Below are 18,014 nucleotides of genomic sequence, written 5' to 3' on the forward strand. Positions count from 1 at the left end.
TTTCTATGACATTTGTAAAATAATTAATGAGCTAAATACCTTTACAGGAAAGCATTAAGAAAAGTGCATTTAATATGTACAATGCAAAGTAAAGCTGTACCTGATTATTTATTTTGTAGTCTCTTTCCCTGAGAGATATTAAAGGAGAACAAAATCACAAAAATTGAGACGGGGGGGGGGGGGGGGGGGGGGGGTCAAATTCTTACCTGCATCTGCATTATCTTTTTCAATAAAGAGATTTAAGTAAGTCTTTTCACTTGAAGATTTTTCAACCAAAATCTAAAATGGAATCAACATAAAGACTACTAGACTATTATTCTGTATTTTATTTGGGGAAAAAAAAAATTGGAAATACTGATCATCGGTTCAAACTTTAAAATTTTTTCTTTCATGAAGAACTGATTCTTGTTTATACATGCCATTCCTAAATATATTTTGCTTATTCGTTACTTATGGGAAAAAAAGCATCGCTTTAATCTGTTTGTTTGTTCAAACTAGAAGATGTGTTTAAAACACAAGAATGTTTACATTTTGATATTTGGAAGAAAGGAAAAAAAAAATCAAGAAATTCTGAGAACAAAAGGTTTTCAGCAAAATTAGAATAGAAAAATTACTGTACCTTGGTCAGCAAGGTTTGTTTTGATGGTATGTGAATAAGATGGAAATTGCCACTTCTCTCACCAACCACAAGAAATTGTTTTTCTTGACACATACCAACTACATCCACATTAGTATCTGAAAAGTTCCATGGCAAAATGTCAAATATTAAGATTTGGGTTTTATTAATAGACAATCATATTCGAAACACAGGAATTGGACAATACAGTGTCCCAGATTTCAAAATTATTTATTTTGATTAAATAAAGTACAGGTCATACAGGGAATGGTTTTGGTATCCATTATTCCCATTTCAGTGAAAAGTTAGTGAGCATTCTAATTGAATTGTACAGAAATACTTAGTTAATTGTATACAGAATCAGCAATCACTTTTTATTACTTAGGTATTTTATTATAATACTTCCTTTTACAGGCTAGTTAGATATGCAAGATACTTGCCATATTTTCCTATACAAACCTAACATATATATTTTAAAAATCAGTTTTAACTTCCAGTGGAATTCCAAAGGAATGAACTTACCAAACTGAATGTGCATCTGAAGAGACTGCCCAGTACTGTCAAGAAGTGCCACCGATCTGTCAACAACAACAATACTGCCATCCCTTGAGTTGCATGCATACAACTGTGGATTAACGCAGACCTAAGAAGAAAAAGGTTGTTATACATCATAACTGAAACACTTCAGAAAATATGACAAAGAAGCTCTGATAATTATTAAGAAAAATTAAACCACAGCTTTGATGAATGCTACCTTTTCCGAAGATGTGATTTGAAGTAGCGTATCCACTTGGTACAATGCAGTTCCACATTCGTGTCCTAAACCTACAGGGAGCTGCTCACTCCCTGTGTCATCATTTGCAAGAAGTTCAATATCATTCCACATGTTTACCTATGATAAACATTTAAGGAACATGCTGTAAAGCAGAGAGCTTTAAAAAAGTTATATGACAAGTTATTGATTTTATTATTCTATTGTGATTCTGCGTCTAGGAGGAAGGGTAGTACAATAAGCCTCCTGAAGGCAAATTGCGCGTTTAGAAAAGACAAAGTTAAGTCGCAAGAGCAATGTGGCTCCCAGCTGATATCCCCAGTGGGCCCGACTGAACTCAGCTTGGCGAGAACAGGTTTCGCGCCCAAGGCTGAACGAAATTCAGTGCTAGAGAGCCCTCCCCACCACGCAGCGGACACCCCTGCCCACAAAGGCGGCGAGCCGCCCTCCCATCTCCTCACCACGGCCTGGGAGGCCGGTGACAAACCACTACCGCGCTCCCTCAGCCGCTTCAGGCTTTCAAATTGGCGGGAGTCCTGGCTACCGCTACGGGTCGCAGCATGGGCCAAACTCTCTCCAAACGCGAATGGCACTGTTGCTAAGACACCACCTAATCCTCCTCCGCCCCCAGAATGCACCGCGGCTCCCTCGCTCCCCTCCGCCTTCCCCCGCCCCATGGTTACATCCGGGCGCCTGAAGGGAGAGGGAGGGCGGGGCGTGTCGCCTCGGTTCGCGAGCGCTACGGCCGCGGCGGCTGAGGGAGGTTGAGCCCCTTGTGAGGAGTTGTTGAGGGGGAGCGACGTACCGGGCGCTCGGTCATGGCGGTAAGTGGTGTTCGCTGCCGGGGTTTTTGGAGGGAGCTGAATTGGGAAGGGGGTTGCTGCGGGGCGGGAGGGAAGAGCGTGTGAGATGGGGAGGGCTGGGTCGGGAAGCCGTGTGCGGGGAGAGACAAAATGGCGCCCGCCGCTCCTTCGCTCGCCGGCGCCATGATGGGCCTCGGGGAGGGGATGGCCGCTTTTCACCCATGACTTCTCTCCCTGTTTCCAGAAGTTTCTGTTTCATTTCTCTGGGCTTGGAGAGAAGTGAAGAGGCCTTGTGACCGAGGCCCTATCGTTTCCTGGCTGGAGAGAGGTGTATTGTGGCTACAGGAGCGGGCGTTTCTCAGAGGGACTGTGGGGCGCAGGTTCCCTGGGAGGGGAGAAGGGAGGGGATCGATTTGGTGGTTGGGCCATGCTCGGTTTTCGTTCATGTAGCTTTCCCTTTCCTTTTATTTTTCTTTGTGTTTGGTCACAGGCCTACTATTTTCAGCGTCTTCTTGTGCTCGGTGATTATTTGCCCCTATCCTCCTGTTTTTATGGTTAATATCTATAGGAAACGTCTTTGTTGTAGTTATCGCTGTCCTTTATGTTCATACACAGCCTAAGAGTGTAGCTTTATTATTTTTAGAAATTTGTGTGCCTTGGTAAGATATAAAGGTGTTTGTCCCATAATTGAGTTGAAGAACTAATAAGAGTAGTTATCAAACGTGATGTGGTTAATTTTTTTAAAAAGTTATTAAATAGTCCTGAGTGGGGAAAAAAAAAAAAAACAACAAACAAACCGGACTTGAAATTGATAAAACTCTTCAAAGTTGACTTTAATTACGTTGTGGTGTTTAATCTGGTATTTAAAGTTCTTGTGAAAGTTTGACCAGTGGTGAAACGGAACAAAAGTACCATAAACTTCTGGAGAAAAATTTTTTATTATGCTTTTTTGGTTTATATAACTTAACCTGTTAAGAATAAGGTAAATTTCTCTGTAAAAGGATTTGAAGAATTATGGACTTGTAGCTTTGCACCTAGATTATAGGCACTGTCTTTGAGGTTCCTCTAAAGTAGTAGGTGAGGGGCTTGTTCAAGGAAACCGTGAGCCTGTGGCCAATCTAAAAACTGAGAATAGTCTTATTGAAGTCTGTCAGCCTTTTTATGCTCTCTGTTTTTGTAGAGCTGAGAGATTTCTCTAAGGTACAGTGCACAAGGGCATTAATGAGCAGTAATGTGTATAAATAATGAGACCAGTAGCCTTGGAAAATGTAGCAGTGGGCTGAATTTCAGTTGGGTACTGTGTTTAAAAACACAGTTAACTTAGACTGTTAGCTGGTATTCTCCTTATCCTTCTCAAGTAACCTCGAAATGTAAATTTATAGAAATCTCAGAATTTCTTTGAAAGTTCTAGCTGAGTCTTTTGGAAACCTTAGATGAAGAAGGGAGGGACTGAGTAGAAGGGGGGGAGGTGTAGATAAGCAGATGATAGATAAATGTGGAATGCTAAGGATTGTGATGGTAACATCACAAATAGGGGAGTTAGTTCCTACTCTTTATCTAATGTCCTGAAGTTTTCAGGATGGTGGATGGAGTATCAATAGTATTCAGAAGTGTCACTGAGACTATAGTTAAAGCTCTGCTGCAGATGCAGTCTTAAGCAGTCAGTGCTGTTGTCCATACGCTGGTGTGTTTTGAACTAGATATCGGTATACCATGCGAATGGGGAAGTGAACAGCTGCTTTATCTCTCTTAAAGAGAGATTTTACTATAGATGTATTTTTGTACAGATGCAAATCAATAAAGAATTGGGCAGACTAAACAGTAGTAGCTGAAACAGAAATCCAAAGATTTACCTGTAGCATGTTATGAAGAAAGTCTACCATCAATACACAATATATTAATGATAATCTGTAATATCTGTTGTGGTTTAAGAAGAACTAGCTGCTTTATTTTCAAAGTTATGAATATAAATCAGAATTTGAGAGGTCTTCACATGTCTTGTCCAGTTTGCAAATAAAACTGCAGCTGGTGGAAAACCATGCAAGTTTGAGTCATCTGCTATGCTAAATTATCTTCCTGAATAGCATTTCTGGGCCAAATTATGTCCTTAGTGAAATCTTCTGCAGCCGCACGATGTTCAGAAGGTTTGATTATAACTGCCATTTGCATGATCAGAACAAGAGAGACCAGTGGATCTGTGAAGGCATTAATGAAAGCACATTCACCATTTCAGTGTGTACCTTTTCCATTCTGTTCCTTTCATGGCATTGTATACCAGTTGTACACATTTACTTCTCCCAGCATTGCATCACAAAGCAGTCTTGACTGCTCTACACAAGATAAGTTTCCGGGTTTAGTCCTCCTAGGTCAAGGTTTAGAAGGAATGGAGGGAACATCTTGGTTTTTGTCATCTAAAAAAAATGTGATACAGAAATTGTTGGGACAGGTGGATGTGACCTATATGTACTCTCATACAAATACACATTTTTGCATAGAGATTCTGTTTGAAGTTTTTCCTTATTCAAAAGTTAGCTGTCTAACATTAATACAATATATCTCATTTAATGTCTCTTTAAAAGTTCATTCCGTACTTCAAAATACTGTGGGGATTTTGTGCTATGCCTCTCTAATGCCTAACTTGTGGGGTGACTTAGATCTGTTGGGACAGCATTGACCTTAAGTAATCTTAGTCATGTAAATGGTAAAAGGTAATTGACCTACAGACAACACCATTTAGAGAAAACTGTGGATCAGAATTTAGTCTTACTGATATTTTCAAAAGCACATGAAAAAATTAAAGTGCAGTCTAATGTAGTGGGAGAGCAAAATGTTAATACATACTAGTTCTCTTTATTAAAGTCTTGAAAAATCAATCTGTGTGCAGTTACACAGTTCACTACAAGTCTATCAAGCTATTGCCTAACTAATAATGCGATGGCTACTCACAAGACTGTCTTTACAGGAAATAATTTTAAGTGTGTCTTCAGGGAAAGTACTAAATAAATAGTTTTTCTTGGTTTTCCATCCTAAGTGTTTGGTTTTTAAATGTTCTGTCTTCCTGTGTAGGGTAGTGATACAGAACGAGATGGAGTAGCCCCAGAAAAGTCCTCTCCAGAAAGAGAGAAGAAAAAGGAACAATCAGATGCCTCTAATTCTCCCAGAACATCAAAGCATCATTATTCAAGGTCACGCTCACGGTCAAGGGAAAGAAGACGGAAGTCAGGTATGGTCTTCATATAAGCAAAGTTGTTCAGTAATGTTCTGGTGTATGCTTGTAGAACTGAAATCTCTTTAAAGCAGTTTTGGAAAAAATACACAGACTTAGCTCTAGTAACTTGTTAGAATTGGGGAAAAAACGAAGCTACTAATTTTGGTTTTGTATCTTAAATGTGTTATATTGAAACTTTTCAATTGTAATGATAGAAGTGCTAAGGAAGAAGGTCTTGTACATGTTCAGGGGATAGGGGGGGATTGGAGGGGGAAACACCAAACAGAAAACCATACTACTTTGTCTTCATTTTAATTAGATATACTTAAACTGGGATACCTTTGCATGATTGTAACAAAAATAAGGTTTCCTGGCTGAAAATGTGACTGGAGTATGACATGGGCTAGTCTTTTCACTATCAGAACTTAAATAAATGCAGACAAAGAATTGGGAATAACAGCTAGAGTTTGCTTTCTGCAGTAGATATTCGAATAGTGCTGTTTGTTTTTTTAAATGTCTATTCTTGACTTTGGAGGGTGGAATAACTGAAAGGAACTAGAAAGATTATAGCCAGCTGATCTCCTCTTTAACTTGGTAAATAACAATAAATGTTTTCTTCTCCAGATACTGAAGGAAGAAAACACAGAAGCCGGAGCAGAAGCAAAGAGGTAATTAACACTTTGTAGCGTTTAGGTAATTGTACAATACATCTTAAAAAGTATCTTGTAGTAATGCACATATGTGTAAACCTATATAAATGACTTTATGGTAAGTACAAGAAATTGGAAACTTTAAGCTTAAAAATGGATATGGAGATCCTTTCATAGTGAAGCATGATTGCAGCCATCATGTTGACAAGGTAATAGTTTTATAGAAAAATGCTTTCAGAAACTAGTAACTTAATTTCTTTATTTTTTTTCTTTTTTTCTTTTTTTTTTCTTTTTTTGTGGAAACAGCCAAAAGAAAGAATTCATGTGGAGAAGTAGAATGGTGTTCTTGATGACTTTCACAGAGCTTCCATTAACCAAAAGCCTTGGGTGGCTTTATTCCTGGCTAATGTTCAGGACTTTCAATGATACATACTCATCTACTTAAGTATATTAAAAATAATTCCCCACCTGACTGAGCTCTGTTTATTGCATCCTTTGATTGTAAAGACTGTCATAGCTTGACAAACAAGCTGAGTCAGCTGGAAACATGATAGTAGCAGCAAAAATTTCAGAGGGCTGTCTCTTTTTTTAAATAAATAAATGTCTGTGTATATATAAGGGAGTGAGAAGAGACAGCATCAATAATACACTGGCTTATGCACCAGAGAAGAGATGAAACAAGCAAACCAGGAGCATCGAAATAGTCACAAAGAAGCTTAAGCCATGTGGGGCGATAGCAGGCTGGGTCAGATGAGGGACTTTTTAACTTTTAACCTGGGTCAGGAACTTCTCCTTCCCCCATTCCAATGGAAGCTCTGTTTAAAAAAGGAGGAAAAAAAAAAAGAGGAAAAGAAAAATAATCTAGGAGAGTTTTTGTGAAATTGAATATATTGTTTAGCTCACATGATAACATTTCTATAATAAATCATACTCAGCGTGCTAATGCGCGAAGAGACTGAACTGAAGACGCTGCAGACTCAGATAGCAAAATTATAAGCCTACTTCATGATAAGGTAACTATTAGTCATTCAAACTCATATTTCCCTTAAAAATATCTTAAATCCGTTATGGGATATAATGGTGGTTTATTACTAAGTGTGTGCCTGGAAGACGTGATTTAAAAAAAAAAAATCTTTTTAATGTTTAAAAAAAGAAAGTCCTCGCTTAAAATTATGTCCAGTGTTTTGCCATGCTGTTGGATCTAATCTTACACAATTTATTTAGCAATTTCTAAGTTTCACAGAGTGAACAGATGAGGAATAATGTCCCACAGTAGATTTACTGTTTTCATTCATTTGCAAGATTAAGCTCTTTGTAGACGAAATACTGAATATCAGTAATTCTTCTTAATATGTATATCAGAACAACTACTTATGTAAATACATACTTAAAATTAATGTACAGGTAACATCTCAAATTTCAGATGTGTTTTTATGTAACTGATTATTCAAGGAGTTAATGAAATACTGTAAAAGGAAAAATATCTAGCATTATTGTATACTTGAAGAACTAAAATATATTTAGAAATTGATATATATTAATAAGGAGTTAGAAAGGCTTGCATAAGTGGGTATAAGCTAATTATAGCATCTTTTCTAGACTTGTTTCTTCTGAGAGAGTGTTATGATTATAGGAAAGATTTTATGAGTAGTTAACAGATTTAGATAAGCAGAAAAAAACTCTGAAGAATTGGGTTTTAGTCTAAAATGAATGTATCGTGCTTAAATTGTGACTTGAAACAAAACATTATTTAAACATAAGACTTAAGTGGGCTATGCTTTTGTGCTAGAAAGATTTCAAAATAAACTGGATATATTAAGAAAAGGTGTTGATGTCATGACTTAGTCTCTGAGGAAAACACTGGCAAAAATCAGGCCTGACCTTGCTAAGTATTTTTGGCATTGCAGTTATAAAAAGGAATCTTTTTTTAAGAGGCACTGCAGGAAGAAATTGCGGTATAGTGGAGCAGCGTATCTTTAATTTAAAATTACTGTGGGAGGTCTCAGAGTGATGCATGTTAGTTTTAAATACTAAAAATGGGATGTCAACCATGTAACTTACTACTTTGCTTTTTAAAAACTGTTGGAAGTTACTGACTGAAGAGTTTTGCTCTAAAAATTAATTATCTAATGACGATAGAAAATTGTTTTAGTTCTAAAAGTAAAATAGTATATGTCTGCAACTATGTATGGATTTTAGTAACTTTCTTCATGGTAGGCTTATTAGGCAAATATTAAATATTCACTACAAATGTATGTGTGTATACGTGCATAGTCATAAATTGTCAGGTACTTAAAGATAGGTACTTACTATGTGTTTGGAATGGAGATAGTAACTGAGAATGACAGTTTTTGTTACAATGCTGTGAACTCTTATAAGGAAACACTGTAAAGATACCTTGATGGATGCTTTAGAAATCCTTTAGATAAGTGGGGAGGAGGGAAAAGGGGGAAAAATTATAGCGTGCATTTGCAACTTTGAGTAGTTGGTGGCATTAGGTAAAATAGCCATCACTCATGATTGAGTCACACTCCTAAGGTTACTAATGTTGCATCACAACTTATCATTTTTTATCTTCTGATACCCATACTAACTCTCTTTGTTGCACTATTTTCCTGAAAGAACCAACTTCTTCTTAAAACAGGCAAGAAGACATGAATCCAAAGAGAAGTCCTCAAAGAAGCACAAATCTGAAGACCACAATGACAAAGAACATTCTTCTGACAAGGGAAGAGATAGCCTAAATTCATCTGAAAATGGTGAGGATAGACATAAACGCAAAGAGAGAAAATCATCAAGAGGGAGGAGTCATTCAAGATCCAGGTCTCGTGAAAGGTAAGTTGTTTTACATGATTATACTTTTTAAAGTGCATTTGCGGAAGCGATGTTTGGAATTTGTGTAGACTTCTGAAGTACAGCTGAATTACATTACTGACCTAATTTAATTCTAAAGCATCAATTTGTATTGCGTGTTTCAGTTTTCATTGGGTAGTGCATTTGCTGCTACTTGGTTTTTTTTTCAGATTGGTTCTGGGTAAAAGTACAAAATATTTCTAAAGCTTTATATAGGTGATCTGTCTCATGTTTATAAGTAGTATACAGAGCATAAAAATTTTATAAACAGAGTGTATTAAATGTTCCCTGTTGTCAGTGACAGGAAAGAAAGTACACTTTAGCAGTGTCATGGCTTTTTATCTCCTAAATCAAGAACTTACGCAGAGACAATGCTGTCTAAGCCTCCTTGCACAGTAGGCCACCTAGCACACTGTTGTGGTAGGGGAGTTGCTTGGGACAAACAGGTTGCTGCCAGCAGAACTTTTCAGAACTCTGCTCATAGCTGAGGGTTCTGTAGCAAACATGATAGCAAGAAACAAGCTTCACCTAATAATATGCTGAGGGACTGTGTGTGACTCGCAAGCTGAAATTTGGGCATCTCTTCCCTAAGGTATAGGAATACCATGTGGAGGAGGAGGGTTTTGTTGCCTTGAATTTAAGACTCCTGCATCAGATTAGTTTGGCCGTGTATTTGTTTTGAGATGTATACTTTAATGAACAACTGAAAATAGCTATATTGATGAGTATGATTGTTTACGTAAACTCTGTGTAACTTACTTGTCTGTTGTGGCTGGTGGTAGTGTTTGGTTCCTTTCCCATTTCATCTCCTAGTCTTATATTTTAAACTTAGAATATAGTTTAAGAATTAGAATAAACTTAGAATAAACACAGAAGGGTTCCAGGCATGAACCCTTCTGTGTGTAGTTTGTAGTCTCCCCACCCTGCCTGGTGCATTTTGCCCTGTGGTGACGAACCTATGTGTAAGTCCTTAAGTAGAAGCTGAATTTAAACATGAGAATATATGTAAGAATTTGGGACATGTGTTTCAGACGTCATCGTAGTAGAAGTCGTGATAGGAAAAAATCCCGATCTCGCAGCAGAGAGAGAAAACGACGTATAAGATCTCGTTCTAGATCAAGATCTAGACACAGACACAGAAGTAGAAGTAAAAGCAGAACTAGGAGTAGAAGCAGGTAAGTGTTAACTTCCATATACACTTAGTGGTGGTGTTCAGTTGAATGTTCTGTGGCGGGCTGATGTATAGAATAATTATGGGTTTGCCAGTTGATGTCTATTCAGTGTAACTAAATGTGTTTGGCTTTTTCTCAGCTGTATTGATACAGTGGTTTAAGGACTGGGTAGTTTGCGTACACTCACAGGAACATTTGTCCTAGACAGCTTAAGTGTCTGAGATGTTTGGCTTTTCATAGCATGATTTCATGTTAGCAATTAAAAATGCTTAACTAGTTATTTTGTGGGTATCTTTAAAATCACCATTTTAGAACTTTTGACTGATGAAGTAGAAGAAAAGTAAATAACTTTGAGTAGTAATGATTACCATAGTTCAAGATCTTTTTGGTTTCTTATATCACAACTGAATTTACTATTTTAAATAGGATTTTTAAGTGATATTTAAGTGGGAAAAACTGAAGAATAAGATACAACTAACGCTTTCATGTGTTAATACAAGAGTAGTGTGGTTGGCAAAGCACAACTTTAAAAATACTATTGTATTTATCTCTTTTTGTTTGTATATATGTCATAAAAGGGAAGTTTATCTGGAAATCACTGGCTGTGAGAGCAGATACACTGATCAGAAGCTAATCCTGATCAGCTCTACAAGTTCATTTAAAAATTTGTCTTGTCTGCAAACTAGCACAGTTAGTGTAGTGTTAAGGTGAATTTTGAGTCATGTGGACTATTTCTGATCTGAATGTACTGTTCTGTGTTAGTGATTAACAACTCCTTTTTGTCAAGTTCAACATGAGAATATTTATCATGTTAATTTTTCTCCCTATCTTGGGTGCTTCCATTTCTTCCTTAAATTCTAGAAGCACAGATTTAAACACTCTAGCTAGATGCATACTGGCTTATTCTGGGTCTGTTTGACAGAGTTGAGATCCATGCCTTACCTGGAATATACTAGAGTTGAGGTTTTCATCACTGTATAGAAGTTAATGTTTTCCAATACTGATGAATCATTCAGTATTTTAGTGTAGAGTTCTGAGTCTATATGAGTATGTCACCTTTGCATTCTTAATGCCCTGTAGGATTTTCTGAATGAGTAAGCTGGAATATGACTTAATGACTACTACAGTTGTGTTTTTTCCCTCCTACTTGTTTAAAGTAAAACAAGTAGTTTGAATGCAAATTGGGGTCCCTTCAGAGCTCCCAAGAAAGTGTTGCCAGTGTTCCAGTTCATTTAGCAGTATTTTCACTAGAGTATTTTAAATTGCATATTTAAAGGGTGTAGAAGTTGGTTATGACTGCTCAACATTATGGTGGATCATTGGAGACTTAAGAATCTAGCACAGCCGTGTAATGCTACAACATCACTTGTGAAACTGTTAAGAAGACTTACCTTTCTGAAGAACTAGTTGAATTACATGGTTTGTGTCATATTTTATTTTGGCACGCACTTTCTACCAAACTTTCAGCTGGGGTGAGTAGAGCTGGGTCTTCAATTGGTATACGTTACTTGCATTTAGTGGTATTTAAGCCACCTTCAGCATGATGTGTAAGGCTTCAATTGCCCGTTATTTCCAGTTATTATAGATGATGGGCACTTACTGTTTTTAAAAGTCACTTTGAACTTTTTGTGTTTAATGACTGTGAAAACTTCACATCCCAGAATAGTTTTTTGCTTCGGCAGTGGAATGCAAATTACCTGAACAGCAGATGTGGGAAGAAAAAGTGAGGGATAGTCATAGCTTAGGAATTTCTTCAGCTGGAAACATGCCTTGTTGGATAGCGATGGACATACTGCAAGAATCCATTTCTTCTTAAGTGCTGTTTTTGTCTCGCAGATCCTAGAGAAGGAAAATAAGTGAGGCATAAGTCTTTTTAACAGTAGCTAGAACACTTCGTCGAGTTCTGGGTTCAGGTAAAGCCTTTGGAAAGAGAATTGCGGGGCAAGCCTCAAAGAAAACCCTTCACAAGCCAGATAAACGTGATGTGGAAACCTACCCTGTTAAAACTCAACTGTGAAATGAATTCCCTCATTCATGAAATGCAATATTTGTTGTGTTACAGTTAACAGGCTATGACAGAAGCATTTGTAAATAGTAGAGCTTGACCTTCTCTTGATGGTTCTTTGCATAATCTCAAGCTCATGTTTTCAAGTGATCTGTCCTCACTGGCATTTAAACTAATCTTTTTGTTCTGTGAGCATGTAGACCCTCCTGGCAGTTCTTTTGTGGTGTTGCTGTGATTAAATGCTAGGTGGAAAACATGACACCATCTGCTTGTTTCAAATGGAAATACTTAAATACAAAAGCTCAAATATTTATTTCCTTGATGTTTACCAGTGCAATAAAGCATCAGACCAAAGACAAGACCAAACTACAATAGTCAGCACGGGAAAAATGAAGGTATCTTTTGAAACATGCATTACATCTTATCTCAGGAATGCAGATCTGTCACTTCCCAGTGCCTGAATCTGCATCTTGTCATCTTCTATGAAAAGATAAGTCTCGCCTCCTTTGTATTCTACCAGATTTGTCATGTAAACAAGGATCTCTTTTTGTAACTTCAGTCTACGTTTCATGATGTTTGTAGATGCTGCCCAAGTTGCAAACAGAAGAAACAGAATATCTGAATGCCATTTAAAGTGGCTGTTGTCAAGTTAGCTATTATCTCAAATGGTTGATAATAACATTTAAGTATAAAATTGCAGAAACATCTTTGTGCATCTCAACTTACTGTTTATGGCAAATCTGGGAAAAATGTGAGTGATAGCTCCTGTAATTTAAGCTTTGTTGGACACTTCCAGTATCTGTGACTTCTTTGTTTAAAACATCAGTGTCAGAGGCTTAGACAGGGATAAACCCTTATCTCTTGTAATGTAGATATTAATGATCCTGCTAAAGAGAAATACTGCTAATAGTACTTCATATGTGTATTTTGAGCGGCTGTTGCTTAGATGGAACTAGATGTATATGTCATAAGAGCAGCTTCTACTTGGGAGGAGGTGGGGAGAAGGTTACTAAAGGAGTATTGAACTGAATATTTTGGTATTTTGCTTAAAAATATATTTTAACTGGGTTCTTTTCAGATTGTCAGGCTCCAGATTATGCATGCTTTGTAGTTCTCTGCACAGTACTGTTCTTCTCAAGAGTAAACCCAAGACAAGTCGCATGTGTTTAAACCAGCTCTCTCATTTAGCTTGATAGCCTCCCTCAAACAGTTGTCCAAAGCACATGTAGTGAAGAGTATACAGAGGGGAGAGAAATGGTAATTTCCCTGAGTACTATTCCAGTTTTTAAATCGGGCCTCTGCAGAATGCTCATTTTTAACATAATTATAGTGCTGTGAGGTCTTTTATGGTTCTAAAGAATTCTTGTAACTTGATCCATTGTACAGTTTTCTTGCAATTGATTTCACTGAAAGTTAGATTCTATTTTTTCTTGTCAGGTTTTAGAATGAAAATCTCTAGAGCAGATCCATGTGTAAGAGGGTAAATGAATACCCAGAATTACACACTGTGTTACATCTTGCACTTGGAAATCTTCAGTTTTAGTTCTGTCTTGTTACAAGGCAAGTGTGACTGTTACACTGTTCTAGTATAATCTCTGTGAAAGCTGTTCTTGAGAGCTCTCCAAATTAATCATTAAGCAATTTTTCAGAGTCGTGATCAAATACTTTATGAAATGTTAAGGTGTATGTGTACCTTTGTTGTTTTAGCAACTCTGTTAAATTTGGTTACAGAGAGCGAAAGAAGAGAATTGAAAAGCCCCGAAGGTTCAGCAGGAGTCATAGCCGGAGTCCGAGTCCGCCACCGTTTCGGGGACGAAATACAGCTATGGATGCACAGGAAGCGTTAGCCAGAAGGTCAGAAATGGTTACAATTTCAATGATATGTGATGTTAATAAGCTGCTGCTGTTGATTTTGCATGTCTAAATATTTTTATTCTCATGTACTTATAGACTGGAAAGAGCAAAGAAACTGCAAGAACAGAGAGAGAAGGAAATGGTTGAAAAACAGAAGCAACAGGAAATGGCTGCAGGTAGTCCATGTGTATTAATTCCTAAACAGTAGTGTGAGTGGAAGAGATAGTGTAGGCTTATGTGCTGAGTCCTGCCCAACAGATGTGCAGGTTGTCTGTCTTTGTATAATTGTTAACTTGGTCCATATAGAAGTCCACAACTTGGTCCACGACTAGAACTAGGAAATGTTTAAAACAAAACAAAAAAACTCGCAAACATAAACCCCCAATAAAAATGATCAGGATTTCTTATCACTTACCAAGTATACAACAAATGTTGTGTGTTAGGCTGGTAAATGGTTTCGTGATGGTCATTGGACCTTCCTTTATGCATCATTAAGCAAGAGTTTGAAAGCTATTACCAGCTCAGGGGTATTTAGAAGCATGAGGTATGTTAGTTTCACTTTCAGTTCTGGTTTACTAAAACTATTGGAGACTTGTTTCTTAATTTACAAATAACATGTATTTGTTATTTGGACATTTTCAGCTTCTTTCTGGTGAAGGGAAGTGTTTGGGGGTTTTGTTTTGGTTCTTGTTTGTTTGGGGTTTTTGGGTGGGTTAGTTTGTTTTCCAAAAAATTCTGAACTTACTGTCTGATAGCAAGTTACCTTTCTTCTTCAGCGGCTGCAGCCACTGGAGGTTCTGTTATTAATGTTGCTGCTCTTCTGGCATCGGGAACACAAGTGACTCCTCAAATAGCAATGGCAGCTCAGATGGCAGCACTACAAGCAAAAGCACTAGCAGAGACTGGAATAGCTGTACCTAGCTATTACAACCCAGCAGCAGTGAATCCAATGAAGTTTGCTGAGCAAGAGAAAAAGCGGAAGATGCTTTGGCAAGGCAAAAAGGAAGGGGTAATGTTGTCTTTTCTTACCTTCATAAAACTTGTTTGGAAACATCTTGCACTCAGACAGTTTAAGGATGCTTACTAACATTATTTCCAGCAAAATTACTTTCATACCTGTTAAGAAGTTTCCCTCTTAACAGCAGCCCAAGGTAAAACTTTAGGAGTGGAAGGACTAAGATAACTAGACCTTCAATGACAAATGGTTATGACACAAGCCTTAGGAAAACCCCTAATGTCAAAAAACTTAAGAGGTATAATTGATTCTTAATGTTACTTTTGTCAGTTTGCCTACAACTTGCAACTAAATATCAAATACAGATAGTCTCTTTTTGCTGAATAGGGATGGCTAAGCTATAGAAATTATAATTGACCACTCCTTTCTGTGACTGTAGAGGTTTTTCATTTGACTGTTGTATCCTGTCCAATTCCAGACTTCAAAAGCAAGTCTGCAAACCTTGCTAGTGACTTTTCAGGAGTGGAGTAATGCATTACTAACACTAACAAAAGTTACAAATACAAATACGCCTTCAGACTTTTATGCTGTGTCAAATAAACGCTCTTGCAGTTAGTGACATATAGGCCACCAAATAAAAAAGGCTCCTGTGGCAGTTGCTTTTTCAGAAAGTCGCTGGGTTTGAATACAGGTTTTGCCTACTGATACTATGAAAAAATTGGTGCTTTAATGTTTGTATTTTTGTCTTTCAATACTATGCTAATACGGAGGTGTGTTTGTTACATTAATTATCATTGTGCATCTGTTCTGTAACAAGCTTCACTCAGCTTTTCACAAACTGTTTCATAAGATGTGAAAAACTGAAAGTGGTTCACGTGGCATTGATGGGAGGCAAAAGGGAGGGAAGAAGAAACCTGAATGCTGTCTAAGCAGTTCTTTCTGAATTGTGCTGTATACTGCTTAATTGTAATAAGCAAACTTCGTTTTTCCGTAATTCACTTTAAGCATGCATTCTGACAAGGCTTCCAAACTTGATGGAAATGAGTACGATCTACCCAAGTGAAGAATAGACCTCTGTTTTGAAGCCTATGGCTACGTAGACTTCCCTCACAAAGAGTTTCTGCGAGGATGCTGCTGGAATGTCAGTTGTGACTTGGAAATGTTTTACTTCCAGCTGTGCTATCGCTACACAATGGTCTCATTTTTTAATACCACTTTTTTGCTTGCTACTGTATTGTGATATTAACGGAAAGGTATATAAAAAGGTGATACATCTTTTTTTAACTTGTACAGGATAAATCACAGTCTGCAGAAATATGGGAAAAATTAAATTTTGGAAACAAGGACCAAAACGTCAAATTCAGAAAACTGATGGGCATTAAGGTAAAGACTTACGGATGTGTAATTCAGTTTATTATTAATTGTAGGATAGTGATTTCTTTTTTTTATTTTAAAGTGTACCTTAACCACTAAAGATGTTAAGTTAACCTGATACTACCTGACGTAGTTAAGAACTTCAAGTATTTCTTGCTAAAGTTCACAAGCAGCATCTAAATCTGAATTCAGTTCAAATTCTAGAATTTCATTATGTTCCCACCTAACAAGGCAACTGTTATGACCTGTAACAGTGGTAACTGTAACCAGTATTCATAATCTGATAAACAGTATTACTTTGTATAGATAAGTTAATTGGAGACATTTATTTGAATGAGTTAGAAAAAGGAACTGGGTGAAGGCCTCTACATGTTTCTTGGTAGTGAGAGGAAAGCCACCCTAGAATGTTCCAGCAATAAAACCAAATGCTTGAATTTGTACTAGCTTTTGGAAACAACAAAGCAAAATCATTATGTTTAGGACACACGTAGTATATGAAAACACCACTTCTTACGCAGCTAATGTTTGTTTTTCTTGTCTGGTTTCTAGAGTGAGGATGAAGCTGGCTGTAGTTCAGTTGATGAAGAGAGTTACAAAACGCTGAAACAACAGGAAGAGGTTTTCAGAAATCTAGATGCACAGTATGAAATGGCAAGATCACAGACTCATACGCAAAGAGGAATGGGATTGGGATTTACATCTTCAATGCGAGGAATGGATGCAGTTTGAAAAAAGAAAAAAAAAAGGCAGTTTTAAAGTTTGGGACTATGGAAGGTTCTTGTTCAAATGTTGGGTCCTTGTTCACCAAAAAGCTAGCATTCTAGCTTGCATGGGTGTTGCATTGACTTTAATTTATTGAAAAATACAATTTTTTTGTAAATATCAGATCAGTGATACTGGTGTTAGTGTTGTAATCAGGTTATACCCACTTCCATTAAACTTGACAGAACTATAGGAGGACAGTATTTTTTAGTTAAAGTTCTACTTTTCAAACCAAGCAGCAGATGGGATAAACTCATACATGGGTATTTCGTGTCCACTGTCTTGTGTACTTTTGTACTTTAACCTTGTACAGTTATTTTCAATTCTTGAAACATGAAAGAAACATTGTGTAGATGTTATTTAGCTGTCTGGGCCAATAGGCACATAATCCAGTGCAAAAACCCTGGTTAATAATAAAGACATTTTTTTCTCTAAGGTCTTACTTTACGTTAATTAAGTTGTCTTTTGGGCCAAATGCTAAGGAAACTAGTTAAGAGATGTCAGGAAAAGTTGAGAAGTCAGAAATAGAGTGTTTGTTTTGTTTTGCTTGTTTTGAAGTAGGATTTCCCTAAAATGAGGAGACTTGCAGTATGGAGCACAACTGATGGTGATGAATGCTGAACTAATTTTATTTTCTTTTTTCTTTTTTATTTGTTAATTTGATACTTGCAAGTTTTAGTAAAGAGAGGGGGATAACACAGCCATTGGTGAGGAAGGTAGGAGTGTTGGAGCCCCTTGCTAATACTTCAGTACTTAAAAGTACTGGAAAGCATGTTAACTTTTTGTAGTAGGTTATTTAAGCTTGTCTTGCAGGCGTGCCCATATCTGAACATGTTCAGTGTACGAGGCATTGCCTAACCCGGAGCATGACTCCTTCTCAGGGTGGGATGCAGTTTGGAAGGGGCCTTACCGCAGACAGCCAACTTTAAAAATACTCTTGTCCTGCACCCTGCTCCTGCCCTCTTTTTCATGCCACCCTTCGCCTCTCCT

General features: G+C 37.3%; 2 protein-coding genes across 4 annotated transcripts in view; one reads left to right on the plus strand and one right to left on the minus strand.

Moving 5' to 3' along the window:
• The window catches only part of KNTC1 (kinetochore associated 1), a 40,809-nt gene extending 38,852 nt beyond the window's left edge, over nt 1-1,957 (minus strand). The window contains 5 exon segments of the mRNA XM_075515883.1: nt 207-279; nt 620-735; nt 1,139-1,259; nt 1,371-1,508; nt 1,850-1,957. Of these exon segments, the coding sequence (XP_075371998.1) occupies nt 207-279; nt 620-735; nt 1,139-1,259; nt 1,371-1,502 (442 nt within the window). The 5' untranslated portion in view covers nt 1,503-1,508; nt 1,850-1,957.
• Nucleotides 1,958-2,080: 123 nt separating this feature from the next.
• On the plus strand, nt 2,081-17,125 carry RSRC2 (arginine and serine rich coiled-coil 2). 3 transcript variants are annotated; one of them, XM_075516530.1, is made up of 10 exons: nt 2,081-2,212; nt 5,258-5,414; nt 6,024-6,067; nt 8,672-8,884; nt 9,934-10,077; nt 13,811-13,933; nt 14,030-14,109; nt 14,710-14,942; nt 16,182-16,271; nt 16,812-17,125. In XM_075516530.1, the coding sequence occupies exons 2-10, from the start codon at nt 5,334-5,336 to the stop codon at nt 16,989-16,991; spliced, it is 1,188 nt and encodes a 395-aa protein (XP_075372645.1). In that variant the 5' UTR covers nt 2,081-2,212; nt 5,258-5,333; the 3' UTR covers nt 16,992-17,125. The 3 variants fall into 3 exon arrangements, with proteins under 3 accessions (XP_075372645.1, XP_075372644.1, XP_075372646.1); XM_075516529.1 differs by having other exon boundaries at nt 8,694-8,884; XM_075516531.1 differs by lacking the exon at nt 2,081-2,212 and adding an exon at nt 6,985-7,062 and having other exon boundaries at nt 5,316-5,414.
• Nucleotides 17,126-18,014: the final 889 nt, after the last annotated feature.

This window comes from Mycteria americana, chromosome 13 (genome assembly GCF_035582795.1).
Source record: "Mycteria americana isolate JAX WOST 10 ecotype Jacksonville Zoo and Gardens chromosome 13, USCA_MyAme_1.0, whole genome shotgun sequence".
NCBI lineage: Eukaryota > Metazoa > Chordata > Aves > Ciconiiformes > Ciconiidae > Mycteria > Mycteria americana.

Excerpts from the sequence above, each read along its gene's own strand:
- RSRC2 (XM_075516529.1), top strand. Across the intron at positions 5,415-6,023 it reads GGAAAGAAGACGGAAGTCAG|ATACTGAAGGAAGAAAACAC; the intron begins GTATGGTCTTCA and ends TTTCTTCTCCAG. Across the intron at positions 6,068-8,693 it reads GCCGGAGCAGAAGCAAAGAG|GCAAGAAGACATGAATCCAA; the intron begins GTAATTAACACT and ends TTCTTAAAACAG.